This window comes from Conger conger, chromosome 7 (assembly GCF_963514075.1).
Source record: "Conger conger chromosome 7, fConCon1.1, whole genome shotgun sequence".
NCBI classification, from domain to species: domain Eukaryota; kingdom Metazoa; phylum Chordata; class Actinopteri; order Anguilliformes; family Congridae; genus Conger; species Conger conger.
In genome coordinates this window covers 45,794,624-45,813,948 of record NC_083766.1, presented here as the reverse complement: position 1 = coordinate 45,813,948, position 19,325 = coordinate 45,794,624, and the positions used below count along the sequence as shown (strand labels likewise).

The following is a 19,325-nucleotide window of genomic DNA, read 5'->3' as shown; positions in this document are numbered from 1 at the left end:
GACACCACTGATGGAGAGGCAGCCAGATACACGATAATTGCACGTTAATAAATGATCTGCTTCAAACTAGCAGCAGCAAGCAAAATACATCCGTCACAGTGTTTAAAGGGTGCTCGACAGACAACTCTGATAAGGTTTCCAATTATGGGCCTCAATAATTAATTGCGCTCAACATTAAATATGCTCGCTTGTCAGCATTCAATTTAAAGGTGGGTCTTGATTTGGAATCCGGATCTTGTCTTGTACCAAGATTCTTCAGTTACCATGGGAAGAAGACCTGGACGGTAGTAATTACATTTTTCAAAGTAATTACGTGCTGTAATTAAGCTGCATTGGCCTGGTGGGCTATTCTGGCTCGCAGCCAGGCCGTGAACGATGCAATCTATTTTTAGAGATTGTTGGGCTGGAGTTTCTCAAGCATTTCGGGAAAGAGAGTAGGCTCCACCCCCTTTGATGAAATCACCTCAAGCAGAGAGACTGAAGAGTTTCCACTAACCATCATGAGTGAAACTACACTGAATGAGAAGTTTGAGCCAATTAAAAAATATTATGTGCCAGTAATCTTAGCGCCGCTATTAGCTACTGCAATATCGGAGACACTGCACCATCCCGGGCAGAGACATGCTCTAAATTGAAATGAGAGCTTGTCAATTAATTGAAACAGCTCAACCGTACTGCAATGAAAGCAGTGAATCAACTCACTGTCTCCATATATGCTTATGTTGGAAGTCTCTTAATATTCTCTCGCATGTTGAAGTGTGCTATTTGTGCAATCAACATAAACGAGACCAGACCAGCCATATTCAGAGGTTTTTGTTTTTTCTTTTGCAAAGAGCGTTTTAATTATTTATTTGTTATTCTCATTGCCTTCTAAGGCAACGAAACATGTCCTCTGCATTTGACCCATCCTAATTACTTACGAGCAGCGGGCAGCTATAGTGCGGTGCACAGGGACCAACTCCAGTTCTGAGACCAGTGCCTTGGTCAAAGCAATGGCAGGAGCACAACAAGGGACAATTTAGACTCACCAATTAACCTAACCTGCATGTCTTTGGACTGTGGGAGGAAACCACAGTACCCAGAGGAAACCCAGAAACCCAGGACCTTCTTGCTGTGAGGCAACGATGCTACCCACAGTATAAGTTTTTGATTTGATTTTATTTCACTCTTATAATGGTTACCTTGACTTGAATTGTCACAACGTTGGTCCTCATGTTGACAAAGGCAAATAGCAGACTCCAAAGGAAAACAAAACAAAATGGAGTTTGTATATTCTCCCGGTGTCTGTGTGGGTTTCTTCCGGGTACTCCGGTTTCCTCCCACCATACAAAGACATGCATGTTAGGCTACTTGGGGGGGCATTACCATGCTGCAAAAGAGCATGTCTGTGAACTTACCCTGTATAAATAAAGATTATTAAATAATAAATAAATAAAACCCTAGAATCAAGACTCGATACTGAAATCTATTTTATACCCTCCCAACTTAATTTACATTTACATTTTACATTTTAGTCATTTGGCGGACGCTTTTAATCCAAATGCATAGGTTCTTCCACAAGTCAAAGCATCACATCCATAACTAGGAAAATACACATGGAATGCTGTTCTAAACATATAGTACAATCATAAGTGCAATTTTTTTTTGGGGGGTTAGACAAGGAGGATAGGGATATCAGAAAGGGGGGCCGGGGGAAATCAGGAGGGAGGGCTACGGTAGAGTTTGAAAAGGTGTGTTTTTAGTCTGCGTCAAAATAGGGGGAGGGATTCTGCTGTCCTGACAGTGGTAGGCAAGTCATTCCACCACTGAGGAACCAGAACGGAAAACAGGAGTGAACGTGCAGCTCGACCACCAGGTGCACGTAGAGAGGGAACCATAAGGCGACCAGAGCTGGCAGACCGGAGTGGTCTAGCTGGGGAGTAGGGAGTGATCAAGGATTGTAAGCTGGGGCAGTCCCCTTAGCAGCCTGAAATGCCAACACTAGGGCCTTGAATTGGATGCGTGCGGCAATAGGAAGCCAGTGGAGGCCAATGAGAAGCGGGGTGACATGAGCCGACCTGGGCTGACTGGTGATCAGGCGGGCTGCAGCATTCTGGACCAGCTGGAGGGGCTTGATAGCACACCCTGGGAGACCAGCTAGGAGGGAGTTTCAGTAATCCAGGCGGGAAATGACGAGCGTCTGGACTAGGAGCTGGGTGGCTTTCTCCGTCAGGAGATGACGGATATAGCGTATATTACGGGACTCCAGTTTGTAGGGGGTGAGGGTCAGAGACTGAGCCCCTCCACGTCACCGCGACCAGAGAGGTAGGAGGAAAACTAAGCGAGTGCAGACCCAGTGACACCCATCCCAGACAGCGATGAGAGCAGAATCTCATAGTTGACTGTATCGAAGGCGGCCGACAGGTCGAGGAAGATGAGGACAGAGGAGAGGGATTTGGCTTTAGCAGAGTGGAGTGCCACTCTTGAAGCCAGACTGGTTGGGGTCGTGGAGATTGTTCTGGAGAAGATAAGTGGACAGTTGGGAGCATAAAAATACCCTTTAATAAAACCTGCAATTAAGCACATGTGGACATGTGGACTGTATAACATTATGACCACTCAAAGATGCAGCGAATACAGGGCGGCCTGTAGCATAGTGGTTAAGGTAAATGACTGGGACACCAAGATCGGTGGTTCTAATCCTGGTGTAGCCACAATAAGATCTGCACAGCCGTTGGGCCCTTGAGGAAGGCCATTAACCCTGTCTTGCTCCAGGGGAGGGTTGTCTCCTGCTTAGTCTAATCAACTGTACGTCGCTCTGGATAAGAGCGTCTGCCAAAATGCCAATAATGTAATGTAATAATGTTGATTATCTCGTAACAATGATGCATGTCAAGGTCTTAGGTATATTAGACGTAAGCAAACAGTTGGTTCTCAGAGTCAACATGCTGGATGAGGGGGAAAAGACCTGAGCGACTTTGACAAGGGCCAAATCGTCATGGCCAGACAACTGGATCAACAAAGGCTATCCCATCTGGTCCAAACTGACTTTGTCACATGTCGCAGAGAATTTTAATGATGCTTACGAGAGGAATGTGTCACAACACACAGGGCATTGCACCCTGCTGCATATAGGGGTGTGTAGCTGCAGACCCATGCTAACCCCTGTCCACGATCAAAAGCGCCTACAATGAGCATGTGAGTGCTGGAACTGGACCTTGGAGCAATTGAAGAAGATCGCCTGTTTTGTTGTTTTCTTTTACATCATGTGGATGACCGGGTACGTGTTCGCCGTTTACCTCAGGAACGATGGCACCAGGATGCACTGTGGGCAGAAGTCAAGCAGGTGGAGGGAAACCCTGGGTCCAGGTATTCATGTGGATGTCAGTCTATCTAAACATCGTTGCAGATCAGGTACACCCCTTCATGCCAACGGTATTCCCTGATGGTAGTGGCCTCTTTCAGCAGGACAATGCACCCTGCCACACTGCACAAATTGTTGGTAATGGTTTCAGAAACGAGAGTTCAAGGTGTTGCCCTGGCCTCCAAATTCCCCAGAGCTCAATCTGTGGAATGTGCTGGAACAACAACTCTGATCCAAGGTGGCTTACATCTACTGCTAATGTCTTGGTGCCAGTTACCACAGGGCACCTTCAAAGGTTTTCTACAGTGCATGCCTCGGTGGGTCAGAGCTGTTTTGGCAGCACGCGAGGACCAAAAGCATATTAGGCATAATGTTTTGGCTCATCGGTATATAAGCTATTACACCCAAGGACCAGATGGTTTAGGTGCAGCTGGCCAAGGGGTTGCCTACTCCTATGCCAGTTGTTACATGCCCAATATTCGCCAAGCTACAAATTGAAAATGAAGCTACAATTTTGTCCAATTATGAAACAGAAGAGAATTTCAGGTAGGTTGCCAAACCTTATTTATTTCAGCCAGAATTTTCTGGTTAGTAGTTCAGTCAGACAATTTTTGTTTGCAAATAGGATATTTTTAATACTTACAGATGTTTTGGACCACCAGCTGACTTGACACTGGCTATTATGGGGGCAACACAGCTTTACTATAGCTGGTAAAGGAGCCTTTGTTGTCGAAACCATCACTTCAAATAACTCTAAAGCAAGCATTTGCATAGTTGCATATACTGGCTAATCATTTCGAATATTTTGGTTTGTGTTGTTTGCAAAATACATCTTTTGACATACGTCACCAGCTGCTCAGATTTATAAGAAATTACCAATCACTGCAAACTACAGTTCTAAACCACTGCTATTGATCGGGGTAACTATTAGAACACTTATTACATCAAAAAAAAAACCTATACACAAATACTTGACAAAAATGTCACATTAAAATGATATATATATACATATATAATTTAAAAGGCCCACTGACCCTGAAGGATAATACAAAACTGAAACTGTATCATGGGTGTTATATAATGTATACTTAGTTATATTAGTGCCGGAGAGAGTAACACTATTTATCTCTGTGTTGACAGCTACACTGAGTCAGCAGATTCAACTAGTATAATTAATATGCTGTTTTTCCCTCATGTTGACTACACATAGTTTTTCATGTATTTGCTCTCATACCCGAGATATACAGTATAAAATCTACCAACTCCAGAATATACAAACAAAAATGTATATGCTAAACAAATAGAAATGTTGTCATTTACCTGTTTACCATTAATTTACCCATAATATGAATCTAAAGCTTGTGAGTGTTTCATTTTTAAAATAATGAAGACATTCTAAAAAAAAAAACTAAATAAACTGGAAATGCATAAAAGCAAACGTTCATAGACAACCCAGTTCACACTTAGGAATGTGTACATGCTCTGTTTTTGTGTGGGCCATACTGCCCCTGGCCAAAACTACGAGAATAAACCGCTCCATGTAATTTGATAAATATCACACATGGGTGACAGGTGGAGGACAGACGGGGGGAGGAGCCCCGGGCCACTGTCCAATCTGAGATGAAGATGAAACAAGCGACATGGTTATGTAATATTTCATCTGACAGAACCGCTGCGAGTTGCTGCATGCGGGCAAGGCCACTCAGCAGGGGAAGGCAGAGGAAGTCTGGCTACAGGCATTTTCACAACAAATCCACTTCGACGTTTGACGCCGTGCCTTGCAGATAGGCCAGCCTTGGTCTGACCCCGCCCCCATCCGTTTCCATGGAAACGTATTGCAGTCCGCAGGGGGTAATCTACTCATAAGCTTTCAAAAATGACTTTTCATATGCAACGGTTTTCTTTTGGCGGCATCCTGGTTTAATGACCACGTTGTGTAATGCTAAATTAGTATGCGAAGGGCACTGATACAAGCAAGCTTTGACCGGTGGAGTGTAGCTCCTATGAAATAATGAGAATACCAGACATGTTTCTTTCCGCTGTATGGTAAAGATTTATTTTATTAGGCCATTGTTCAGCATTAAACACATATGCATCAGAGTAGCCCTCTTGACGTTATTTAGAATGTGTCACGCTTTAAGCTTCAGAGCACAGTATCATTTGTCTCCCCCACATCATGTTGAGCCATGCCCCCTCCACACTTCTTATAAATGTCAGGCACATGGAATGACTGCAGATTCACCTCTAAAGGCTGCACTTTGCCCCTCCCCTCCCTACCTCCCTATAATTTCTAATTAGCCATGTAATTATCGCGTGTGTATACTTATTATTCCTTACACAATTATTCCTTGTGTTGAATTTGCTAAAACTGTTTAATTGCTGCTTCTTGGTAGGTTTGTTTTCATCAGATGAATCTACATGGTTCAAGTTTTTATCTATGTGGTCACTCCAAGCACTCGGAACCGCTGTAGGATCAGTGCACTTGTCCCTGGTTATGGTTATGCACTTTGTAGTATGTCGCTCTGGATAACAGCATTGGCTGAATGCCTGGAATGCAAATGTTGATGCTCAACCATCATTACTCACCGATGAAGTAGGCCAGCAAGAAGATCAGCGTGACGGACACGAGGATGGCACTGAGGGCGGCACATTTCCAGTTACAGTGCTTGTAGGGCTTGTTCAGGCTGAAGGCTGGGCGAGAGAAGGTGCTTCTGGGAAGGGGCCGGGGTGGGGGAGAATAGACAGTGCTAGACGTCAGGGGGTAGCCTGGCGACGTCGTGCAAAAGAGGGGCGAGGTCCCGCCCGGCTTGAACAGAAAGTGCCTGCATTGAGGAAAAGGGGGGTCAGTCACCGTAGTTACCATCGCTACATATTCCCCCTGACGCCCCTGAAACTCTTGCAGTCCATTAGCTGGCCAGTGACTCTTACACACACACACCCCCCCCCCACCCCAAGGCACATGCACTGCCATTCTCTTATAGAACTGAGACAACTGCTTGTGGTATGCCCAGTTTATTACCGAGCTTGCCCAGTGCAAAGCAGTGTCAAATATGAATGAAAATACGAGTGACCAATGCACCAAGCCACATTAGTGCTAATTCATAGTGCGTCCAATCCTGTTAGGATACAACAGACTGTTCTCAGCGCAGGGCCGGCAACTGTTTATATAACAAATAAGACATATTAAACAAATGGTAGAGTATTCTCTGGCTCTATGCTGATCTGCACTACCATACAGATGGGTCACATTTTAGGCTACAAGCAACACTAAATCCATCTTCAGCCTTTGCACATTATAGCTAGAATGCCATTTGGAATTATAATGTGTTATTATCAGTAGGTTTATCTTGCATCTTTGATTGATAACTATGACAAATAATACAGAAATAGGTAGCAGTCATCATCACACAGAATGAAGTTAATTAGCAGTGCTTTGTATGAAGAAATGTCAGCCTACTGCACTGAACCCCAGATTTAATAATAAACCAGAGATAAGAAGATAACTCCCATATGAGTTTTGAATGGTTTGCTCCAACATCGATGCTTTACACAAATTTAATATATGACTCATATATGTGATGAATATGACTCTGAGTCAGACCTGTGACAAACCTGTATCTGAAATACTTTGGATACTTGGAAACTCTTTGGATACTTGTCAAATTTGAAAATATTCCAGGATTTTTTTTAAACCATGACTGAAAAGAACTGAAATGACTACAGAGGCTACAAAGACATCAACTGAATGCATGGCAAAGCAGATTAAATCCAAACTCTAAATGAAAAACAGGTCCCTGACAGGTCCTTTCACATACCGGTCATTGAACGTAGCGTCCGTGCGAGTGGACGCCAGAATGTCCATCTCAATGAGGTTGTCCTGTAAAGTCTCTAGGAATGTCTGCTTTGCTATGTTTCTACACACAGACAGAAAGATGGATGGAACTAGAGTGAGACATGCATGTAAGGAAACAAAGTGAAAACAAACATAACGACAACAACATAGGAGAACAAAAAGGTTTCCACCAACACATGCAGCAAAAACACAGAAAATAAAAAATGACCCTTATGGAACAGGGCTACTGTTGATATCAAGGTTAGAGTCAAATTCACTTCAATTCAGTAAATTCATAAAACGATCAAAAATTTAATTAATGAATTGGAAAACACTGTATTCAATGAATATATTGCTCTACCCTGAATTAAAATGGAACTGACCCCACTGATGGCTGACATTTTAGTGCAACAACATCTACCTCTCCCACTCCATTTTAACATTGAGCACACTGGCCTTTACCAGAATGCTCCGTACCTTGTAGTGAATGATCCCTGCCCTTCTCTGAATGCGTCTGGCTCTTCTCTGATAAACAATAGAGTATTCCGGGTCCTTTGAGATTGTGATTAAAAGGAAAGAATGCGTCGTATACAATCGTGCCTCCCAGTTTTATACATATTCTATAAAGCTTCATGAAGAGTGTGGCTTAGCATTTCTTTAAAAAGGTATATAAAAAATCAGCCACATATGTACCATTTTAACACACAGTTCACTACACACAACCTCTCACAGCATAATCACCGACCCCGATCCTGCATGGGTGTTCAGAACACTACGCCTTGCTGTGCCATGGCTTTTTAAAAATGAAATGTTCTGGAATTCTCACTCTCGACAAAGCCTGGGTGGTGGGCTATTGACCCCATGAAAAAATCCATAACATGGCAAGTTTAATGTACACTTCTGTGTTATAAAGCAGCATGTACTGTGACAGAGGAGCCGTTCCATAAGGAGAGCCCAGATAATGTCATGGAGGAATGAGTCGTCAACATGCAACATGCGTACCAAAAAATGTACAATTCAACGGGAGAAAAGGGAGACCTTGCTTTCATTTTTTTCCAGACACGCACTCGTTCAGCAGTCTGTTTACCGCGCAATATGCCCGGGGAGGCAAATTGCACTTTTAATGAACAAGACAGGTGGGGGGAGGCTTTGGACCAGAATTGAAAAGGAGGAGGGAAAGGACATCTCTGGGCACTCCTCCAGATGGAGACTGGGTTAAACCCACATGGCCAGGATTTTTATAGCCAGCCGCTAAATCCTTCCTTGCGAAAACTGCCGGCAAATGAGTCATTTCGCTGGCTCTGCTCCAAATCTGGAACGTACAAAGGTGCCCCTAAAGGATCTTGTTTTAACAGCAGCACCCTAATTGACAGAAGATTGCGCAGGCAGCTAATCCGCATGGAGTTGTTGTGGTTCTTCAGACTGCCACACCGCCTCTGTGCCATCTGCGTTCACTCCTTTGGGAATACCTGCCCGCGAACGCAGTATCCCAGAATCCTCGGAGGCGTGTAATCCTTCATTAGGTTCCTAACCGTCGTTCCGCAATCAAACATTAATGTAAATTTTCCTGCCTAGTGAACTGCTCGCACACACCGATAGGCGTGTGTAGAGGAACAGACTGCCGTGCTGAGGTCCAGGGTAATCGGGCCCTAAATCAACTTGGTAACAGAATTGTCATTGGGTGTATCCTAAGTTGCCAGGAGCTAACAGCATGCCCTGAGCGTCTGGGAACGAGTGTCAGCAAATCTCCAGGGGCCTCTTTGTGTCCAAAAGGCCTCGGATGCGTTCGTCCTTCCTCATCAGCCATGGCAGTGTGACCTCTCAGTCAGATGCATGCTTTATTGTGACTTTATTGACATCCAAAGCTGGGAAGGTGTAGAGCCACAGCATTGCTTGGACAAGCCCATCTGAGCAGAGGAGGCTTGTCCAAGGAGGAGAATATAAAATGCCTCTCAATCCTTCCATGTAACGTGCTACAGTGCAACAAAAGGCAAACTCCAAAATTTGTGGGTACAGTAATTTGTGAATTGGATCCAAGTATTGCTAGTTCCAATCCAAGAGGGTGCACAGTAATCCTACCAGCATCCCTTAACTTTGAAAATATGGATAAATCTGGAAATGGATAATGCGCAAAATGCAAAGATGTAACCGTTAACTGCCCTAAATAAATGTGTAACAAAAATAATGTAACAAAAATTATATATTATACAAAAAAGCAGCATCAGATAACTTTCTCCTCATACATCTCCTGACCGATTTTTGTCAGGACGAAGTGAAGTGGTATTTGGTTTCAAACAAAGCCCACTGCTGTGCATCAAGCCCCACCTCTTTTGGTCCTAAGTTCTTGAAAGTATATGAACAAAAGGTTGTCTCATATCCATTCAGATAACAATCCGAAAGCAGACATAATTCAGTACCCTGGCCACACTGAGGCCCAGTGTCGTAGAAATGAAGTCACTCCTCTCCTATTTCTGAGTGAAGTCAGGAAGCATGTTGGTGATAAGTCTTGGCGATATGTTATAATGGGGTTTTGGAAGAGGCTAATGTCGGTTAGACCCAGTGCTGCACACGTTTCCTTCTCAGCTCGGTATAATACATTTAAGCAAGCATGTTTTCTGTTTGTTACATTGTGCATTTGGCAGTCATTAAGACTGAAGAGAAAAAATGGCTTGGATTCCATCGGCTTTTGACGTTACATTTCTTTTTGGCTTACAATGATTTGTATTTGTGTCTTTCTTCACAAACACATGCTGACTGGCCAAAAAAACTGGAAAAACATTTCACCAATTCATGGTGCTTTGCAGATAGACTGAACAGAGGATACAGGTGCTGGTCACAACAGGAACAAGCGTGGGTGTGTGTGTGTGTGTGTGTGTGTGTGTGTGTGTGTGTGTGTGTGTGTGTGTATACACGTGTGCTTGTGTATATGTTTGTGAACGATAAAGAGAGAAAGACAGAGAGAGACAGAGAGAGAGAGAGTTGTATTCTACACATCAGACAAGGGCGCATTTTCTGTTTAAAAGACACTTCATGGTGTATGGAGGCATCCGGCAATGGAGGCAAACCACTCTTACACTGGTTCCCAGGCCGTGCTCGCATACCTGGTCTCCAGGGGAATGTTGCTGTTGAGCAGCCAGTTGTCCTGGGCACTGCCCGAGTCCTGGGTGCTGCCAGGCCCCTCAGGCAGGATGGAGGAAGGGTCGGTGGGGGCCGGGCTGGGGTTGCTGCGGGGGGTGTAGGCGCCCCGGTTCAGGGAGTCCACGGAAGCACTGTGGTGCTGGCTGGGCGAGTGGGAGTGAGAAAGCGGGAGAGGAGGAGTCCGGAGCCGAGGAATGTTCTGGAAGGCGCTGTCTGGAACGAGAGAGAGATATTTCATGAAAACACTGTGCTGTATATACAGTGCAGTCCATAAGTATTTGGACGGACACTTCTTCTTTTTTTTCACTCCAGCAAACAAACAGTTGAAACCCTCAAATTAAAGCTGAAAGTTTGCACTTTAACCACATAGTGATTGATTTATTTCAACTGTTTGTTTGCTGGAGTATAGAGCAAAAACAAAAAAAAATGTGTCACTGTCAAAAACACTACAGACAGCACTGTATGATACCCCCACCTGTTTGACTATTTTGTGTTTTAAATTACTGTTTGGTACATACAAAAAAAAAAACATTTAATAAAAATCTATCCATTTAAAAAGTACTTGCAGCCAAATCATTTGCCATCAGTGTGTTCTTGGATCCCCTTTCAGATTAGACACCTGCATTTCCTTTCATGCTCAGAGTCTTTCGACACCATTTTGTCTTTCAACTTCCACAACGTTCCAAGTGCCACCCTGCGTCAGACATATGGCCTGCGATCATGACGGATAGGTGGTCTAATTTTGAGCCAACGCGGCCGCTGCCACATTTCACCTGCCTCCCCACATTAGACATCTGGCCTGTGCTCATGACAGATAGGTGGTCTAATTCTGAGCCGGCATGGCTGCCGCAGTGTTCCACCAGCCACCCCACATCAGACATCTGGCCTGTGCTCATAACAGACAGATGAGGTGATCTCATTTTGAGCCAGTATGGTGACCATTGGCTTTTCACCTGTCACCCTGTACCTGGCCTGTGTTTGCTACCCTGATGGAGTCGGGTTAATTAGGAAGCTCACCGTCCCAGAGACTGGTGCATTAGCATTAGCGGCACACTTTCTGACATTGAGAGAGGCTTATTATGCCACTCCAGAGCCCCCCAGCACCAGCAGCACCAACCGCAGCTCCCACTAGTAACGCTGCCACGTCTTTAGCATACTTTCCTTTCTCTGCTACGCCTGTTGGCATTTGGCAGATGCTCTTATCCAGAGCGACGTACAACAAAGTGCATACCCATAACCAGGGATAAGTTCGCTGAAAGACCCTAGAGGGAAGTACAATTTCAACTGCTACCTGTACAACAAAGATAAAGACGAGGGCCTTTTTTTTTTTTTTTTTTTTTTGCGAACAAAGAAACAAACAAACAGAGCAAAAGTGACCAATGTTAACTATCCAAACACTGCTTACCTAGCCAACTAAAAATACCGATACACAAAGCAAGTCACAGAGACAACAATTAAGGTTCACAGGGAGGTAGGGAGGGATGGGGAGAGGTGCTGCTTGAAGAGGTGTGTCTTCAGCTTGCGCTTGAAGGTGGGGAGAGATTCTAACACTTGCTTTCTTTCTGCCTTCACCCTCGTGTGGGAAAGAAAAACCTTTTGAAGAAGAGAGTTTTGAAACCGCGGAACTCAAGTTTACCAGTGCTGCAAATTTGAAGCCAGAGACTTAGCAGCAAGGGAGCCAAGTGCAGCTCTTCCACTAAGCACGCAAGGTAGAGGAATGTAATCTGACAATGATTCACCCAAAAAGTATTGCTATATTGTCCTAATGAGAAAATAAGCATTTAAGGAGACATTAGATGAAGAAAAAACACTGATTGATCACTATTACTGTATTGATTACTGATTGTAATGATTTTCTTGTGGGTAAAAAATAATGACTTTGTAATTTGATCGCATTTCTACCATTGACTTTACATTGAAAATGGGTCTCTCAGCATGGCCAGGAAATGAGCAGTTTTGGCCACCTGGGTATGACACATGCATGTCACCCACTTGGTCTGTTATACAGCTAATGATGTAGCCGACCAAGACGTAAATGCTAACTTAAAAAATAAAAAAATCTGAAGGGCTTGTCACTTCAGTACAAGATATTCAGCAAAAATTTGTATTTATCACTGACAGTGGCAATCTGTCATTATCAACTGTGTTTTCATTATCAGCCTAATCCAACCTTTTTTCTTTTTTTTTTGTAGTACCATTTTCCGGTACTACAAATGGCCTGCATGCGATTAATTAACACTGTTGCTAGGTGAGAACACCTTTTTTGCCGTAATGTTTTTCCCACGTGTTGTTTGAAATATGTATAAATTTTTAGAATTCAAGTTGTTCATTTCTGCTCAGGGCCTCTGAAATGATCTGGGTGCCCATATAGCTCAGTTCAGTGTAAACAGATGGAGGGTAATATGTGTGATACAGCCAAAAAATCGTATCAAGTCTTTTTCAGATGCTTTGGAAATATACGATATACGTATATTGTGTTGTTCTGTTTCATAAACAAATCTTGAAAACATGGCTTATAAATAAATGTGAAAATACAACGCTCATTTTCATTCAATTAATTTGCAGAAGCATATTTTTAGTACCAACTGATACTGTAAAACTGTGGTTACCACATATTTTTTAAGATGGTTATACCTAATTGACATTTATCAGAGCAAGCAACACTAGTAAACATGTTAGCTGGTTAGTGATAACATCCAGAGTCGCTTTTCATAAATGTTCTAAGGATAACCGACATGATCTGAGAGACAAAATACAAATCATGGCCAAAATTGTACTGGTGACAATATACAGATAATATCACTATATTTCTGAACCGTAAGCAAGGGTAAACACAGCACTCTGTGGAGGGGGGCAGGGTCAGGGGGGGGCAGCATGTCAGCTGTTATAGCGAATAGCGAATCACAATGCATACTGCAAAGCCCATGCAAGACGATGTACGATGCATTTTATATGGACTCTCGTGACTTCAAGGAGATAAATGAGGCAATAACTTAATCTTATGGGAAAAGCAAGCTTATTTGGCTTAAACAATGTGTAGCATATGTTATAAATGACAGATTTCCTGACTCAGTCACTGTGCTAGGAGTTCACAAGCATTGCCTCAGCCACAAACTGCACAGTTTAACCATACTAGCAAGCTAGCTATCCTCTAGTCATTTTATCATTTTACATTAAGATTAATCTGTGACTGCATTGAATTTTGCACACTCAACACTCAAAAAGCTATCGGGGGCAATAGGTAGTCACTACTCCCCAATCTAAGTACCAATCCAACAAGATGAAAATTATATAATAATGACGCATATGACCCTAAGAGTAATCCCATGTGCTCGTATGTCCACACCTTGATAGCAGCTTGCTAACAGCTAGCCTCTTTACGCAGTCAGCCAATTTGCAAGGTGTAAGGGCCAAATGAGTTTGATGCCCTACTCCAGGTATCCTCAACCCTGGTTCTGGAGAGCTGCAGGGTGTGGCTGGACCCACAATACCCCAATTAGATTATTAAAGATAACTCCTTCTAAAAGTTCAGGAGGCCAACCTTTACTGGATTTTACAACCATTTCCTAAATGAATTGCTTAAATAAGTTGTGGCCTTTTAGTTCCAATTATTGTATATAAAGTGACTGCGATACCTGAACGACACTGACAAATAAAGAAAGAACATCAAGCTTCAAAATGAACTAGGTACATGCTTTTTATCTTGTGCTATGAACAACAGAAACCCAAAACATGAATTTGAATGAAGACAGCAAATGGCAAATTTATTCAAACTGTGATCCAATTGCTGTATGGCCCGATGCATGATGGAAACAGGAGACTGGCCCCCTGGAATTGGCATTGATGGACTGGAGTTATCCACTACTACATTGGAGAATCAGCATATCATGTCTTGGAATGCTAATTTTGACCTCTGTAGCCAGCAACACCATATTGATGTTAATCCTTGATTCAATATTCCCCCACCCATCAAAGCTACAATGTCTTCATCGATCTGAGACAGTGTTGACTGTAGTCACAAGGCCAGGAATTCTGAAAAATTGCAGCACAATGTCTAGCTTGTGTTGATCATGGCTGGTCCATTTCATGATTTCAAGCCAACTTCTGGTCAAAATTATCTCATATTAGTTTTTCTAAACTGTGACCTACAGCAGCAGGGTGACATGTGGTTGGATAAAACTTTTTAAACTTTCAAAAAATATACTTTTGTTCCTGGTGAGAAATAAGAAGCAGTCAATGATGGTGTTAGTGGCAGGTTGGAAGTGGCAGGTGGCTTCATTTTCCAGCTTTTTTGATAGAGCAGTCATGGGATAGCATGGAAGAGGCTAAGGTAATTTAGGTAACTAAGGCGATGGTCTTATGGCGGCACGGATGGTGCAGTGGGTAGCACTGCCGCCTCACAGCAAGGAGGTCCTGGGTTCGAATCCCCGTCGGCCGGGGCCTCTCTGTGCGGAGTTTGCATGTTCTCCCCGTGTCTGCGTGGGTTTCCTCCGGGTACTCCGGTTTCCTCCCACAGTCCAAAGACATGCAGGTTAGGCTGATTGGAGAGTCTAAATTGCCCATAGGTATGAGTGTGTGAGTGAATGGTGTGTGTGCCCTGCGATGGACTGGCGACCTGTCCAGGGTGTATTCCCGCCTTTCGCCCAATGTATGCTGGTATAGGCTCCAGCCCCCCTGCGACCCTGTTCAGGATAAGCGGGTTAAGATAATGGATGGATGGATGGATGGAAGGCGATGGTCTTGCTCAGCACCTGGTTCCTCAATGATCGTGAGGGAAAAAATACTTCACATGCCAGGTAGTTTCACACCGGTGAGAAGATTTCATAAACAAAAGAAAGGCTGAGAGCATAACCAATGTATCTAAGACAAGGGTGTCGATGTGGATGTGGATGAAAAGGGCTGATGTGGGTGCATGTTTTTGTTTTAACCCAGCGCTGCAATGTCTGATTCAACTCATCAACTAATCATAGTCTTCAAACAAGACCTTGATAGGTAGAATCAGGTATCTTAGTGCAGGGCTAAGACAAAAACCTGCACCCAGACTGCCTCTTTTCAGATCAGATCGGACACCCCTGATCTACTCACATAGTGACAGGGTACCATTTCCTGAGATGGGGGTGTCAGAGGTGCAATATTTGAAAGCTGAAAAAAGAGTCAGTTGCCAACAGTGAATCTGATTAACAAACTCCAGGAATATGGAGCTTTGTATTTCACCCAGTCTAGCATGACACACAGGCACTCAGATTCTGTCACCCAGAGTGATGGGACAATCTGTTAAATTTAACAACCTAGACCTGGGTCAAATATGTATTTGAAATACTTAATAAAGTTGAAATATTTGACCCAGATCTCTATCGACCGACAGCCGACAGTGTTCCCTCAAGCAGGCACAGAATATTATACGCACAGTATCAAAGCACTGGGAGAAAACCAAAAGTCCATCCCACACAAAACAGGAATTGTACCTTAAAGTTTAGGATTGTTGTGCATGCACCACACAGATGTGAAATCCAATGATTCTGCTTCATTAGCCTCAGGAGCAAGAGAACTATTTAACATAAATATCAATTTATGAACTTATAAATATAATTAATTGTTGCTGCTCATAAATCTTTAATAATCTATTAAACCTCCAATTCATTGTTTTGATTTGATCACCTGGGCAGGTTCTTTGATGTGAATGAATTGATGATGACTCATATGCACCCAGGTCGACAATCTTGTAAATCCAACAACCTGCATCTTTTAATCTGAAATTGATTAAATGTCATGTTTTTGGTCAATAAAGATTTGTTTGCCAGATTTGTGTGCTCTCTGTTCTTGATGGCGGCGATCCCCCAATTGTAGACCAACAGTGGTAGCAAGAAGGCTTTTAATTGGGTCAAGAGATAAATGGGAACACTTGCAGTACACTATTTGGCATTGTTCAACCCTTTTTCCATAGATATGCATACCAGTGAAATTAAATACTGTACTCGTTACATACACTGAACACACAGTGTTACAGTACAGTGCACAAGCAGTTTTTGAGAAACAGTTACCTGAGAAACAGATTAATTCTATACTTGAGCATATGGTAGGTCACATTTTAAGAAGGGGTCGGTGACAGAAAATGTATCGCCTCATTAAATGGGCTGTGGGCTCAAAAAGTTTGGGAACGGCTGTTCTACAACATCACCATATGTAAAGGCTTCAGCACACCAGTCTGACCTCCAACAGGCCTGGAGGGTCGTGGCGATGTACAGAGGCCAATTAACATTCTGTTGCGGTACCAAGATGCACCGGGGCAGAAAGGTCCGATCCGAGGACGCTTCGCTTCGCTACGAGGTGGAGGATAAACATTTTGGGTCAGACGCCTGGTCAACACTTGAGTCAGGGCCTATCCACACAGAACTTAACTGATCAAATCCGGAAGCAGCTGCCGCTTCCATCTTCAGTTTGTTAAAGACCCTGCATATACTCACAGTTTCCAAAAATACAAGCAGTAAAATAGAAACAATTTGGGCTGCTGGCTTAAGGCATCGTGCTGTGGTGCATAGAAGAGTGCCATGGTCTCGAATCGAATCCGGACCACGTCAGTGTTGACTGTGGACAGTAGCTGCATAAGGAAATGCGCAATTGGCAATTGTGTTTCCCAGGGTATAGGAGGGTTCTGTTGGTTATGGGTCTACGTATCATCTCTACTGTACTGTATCTACTGTAGCAACCCCAGCTGGTCAGTCAGAGACCCGTGGACTGCATGTCAAACACAAGCTAAAATGGAATTTATAGCTTGCAGCAGCTTCGTGAAATGACGTATACATGAGTGAAACTGATCTTTCATGGAAATTTTTGAAGGGCGGGGAGTCGATTTGAATGACGTAAAATAAGGATGTGTGCCACTGTGTGAAAAAATACTTTTGATTGACATACACCCCCACTGGTACACAATGATGTACAATTTATGTTTCCAGGAAGTGGATGGAAAATAGCTTGGTGTGAAAATACCCAAGTATTACAATTTTTAAATTTCTTTGGAATATATACTACAAGGCGTGTTCACATGGTTATGAAGAATTTACTAAATTGAATGTTTATTTCAGCTTGTCTTTAAAGGTACAATAGATCATTTCTGACTTACCTACGGCAGTGGCAATTATAACCAATTTTCAGCTTGAATTCTTGTACAGCTATACAATGTTTTGGAACAGAGTATCGGTCTGTCAACTGTATATTTTGAAACACAAACTTAAGAACTATAAACACAGGCAGAGGGTGAGTCAAAATGTCATTGAGCCTTTTTCAATGATAGGAAGGGACTTGGTCTTGTAACAATGTTTTAACACAAAAATCTTACCTATTGTACCTTTAAAGCCACATTAATTAACTATTGATAGGCAATCCACTAAACAAATACACCGCTGATTGGTTAAAATGTAAATCCCCACGTTGCTTACGCAAGGCAATGCAAGCATGTTTTGCTTCCTTGTATGTACAGTAACTATTCAGGTTCTGATTGTCAAGGAGTCTTTCGGACTGGTGTGGACAGGACCTGCATTCGTTTTTTATTTCCCCCGTTCTGCAAATGACCCCTCTCTCCCATCCTGGCGAGATGAAGCCTCAGCTGTGTGGCGTGCCGTGGCCCCGCCCCGCGAAAGTCCCAACCAGCGCAGTGAATCCATCTATTTCCCCGCCCGTCGAGGCGCTCATCAATCAAATGGCGGCCTGAAGTGATGAGGCTCCCTCTCGCCCTTAATGGTCCCGCCGCCTTTACCGCGCCGATATCTACTGCAGCAGATTGCCAATTATCCCAGGGAAGCAGGTAAGCGGTATGAGCCGTCGCCGGACCGGGCCCCCACTTATTATCCTCCTAGGGGTTCTTCTCCCCCGTTTCGGTGTGGTAAGATGACTGATTCCCGGAAAACGGCTGCCGAGACGGGGCTTATCGAGGGACCGGAATCATCTGTCCCCTTAATCAAACCGTTCCGGAGATCCAATGAACACGAGCCGTACAAAAGACACCGTGCAGCCTTCCCAGTTCCCGTCAAGACCAAAAGTGACCTCTGACAAGCATCGGCTGCCGCAAAAGAAGTGAGGATGAGTTTACTAGTTTGCTGAAGGAAGACGCCTATACTGTTTTCAGTCAGGGGAGACAGAGACAAAGGGAGGTACCACTAGCTCAATAATATGCAGTAAAAAAATATATCAGAGAAAACAATAATGTCAAAGCACGAATCATTTCGTAGCTTCTGCAGTCTCACCTTCAGCAGATAACATTTTTGCAGATTATGTAATGATGGTTCTACGAAGATTTATTATTTTTTTAAACACACTTCAGTTGTCGGTGTGTGGAACAGCTCACTAGGTCATGCGGCCGCAGAGGTATAGACCAGATGTTCAAGTCCTGGCTTCAGACAGCCTAGTTGGGGTGACTGGCATGTTCTATTAATTTTGTATTCTTAAGATTTTAATTATTTACTGATAAAAGTGGTTCCTAATTCAAATGTACGACAACACTCCAAGGATTCAACCTCACAGCATTCTGGATGCAAGCCTATTTCTCCACCAATCAACCTGCACAGAGTTATTGAGATCTTGTGGCAGTGTCTCTGTAAAAATGGTTATGCACATAAAACTGAACAAAATAAAATAAATAAAAAATCCCTCAATAATATGCTTTTCAGCTCCCAGAACAGTTATGGCAGGAGTGAGAAAAATCCAGTAATCCCACAATGTTGGTAAGTAAGCCATGGATTTCTAAAGCCGCTCATTAAGCGATTTAAAAAGGTCAAAAATCCAGATACAAGTCATGCTGTATTTGGCCTTACTTTGCACATTGAAGACAGATGGTTACATCCGCAGCCACTTTACAGCAACCCCGACCCTACGACCACTCATGCTGCCATTAGTCCGAAGCCGTAAATATATAACACACACTAACACTAAAGTATTAGTATAAGGTTCTCTTCAATATGGTTAGGCTGACTCCCCCAGGCTACAGACAGACACTGTTAGGAAAGCCATTACAAAAGC

The 19,325-nt window shown here is 43.3% G+C and overlaps 1 protein-coding gene across 8 annotated transcripts in view; it reads right to left on the bottom strand.

The window, feature by feature from the left end:
* The window catches only part of LOC133132631 (teneurin-4-like), a 208,475-nt gene that overhangs the window by 135,762 nt on the left and 53,388 nt on the right, over positions 1-19,325 (bottom strand). For 3 of the 8 annotated variants that reach the window (XM_061248181.1, XM_061248186.1, XM_061248180.1), the window contains 4 exons: positions 10,277-10,526; positions 7,653-7,727; positions 7,159-7,257; positions 5,930-6,165 (listed from right to left, as the gene is read on the bottom strand). In XM_061248181.1, coding sequence (XP_061104165.1) covers positions 5,930-6,165; positions 7,159-7,257; positions 7,653-7,727; positions 10,277-10,526 — 660 coding nt within the window. The remainder of the gene's footprint in view (positions 1-5,929; positions 6,166-7,158; positions 7,258-7,652; positions 7,728-10,276; positions 10,527-19,325) is intronic. The other 5 variants (XM_061248183.1, XM_061248185.1, XM_061248184.1 and 2 more) reach the window with 3 other exon arrangements.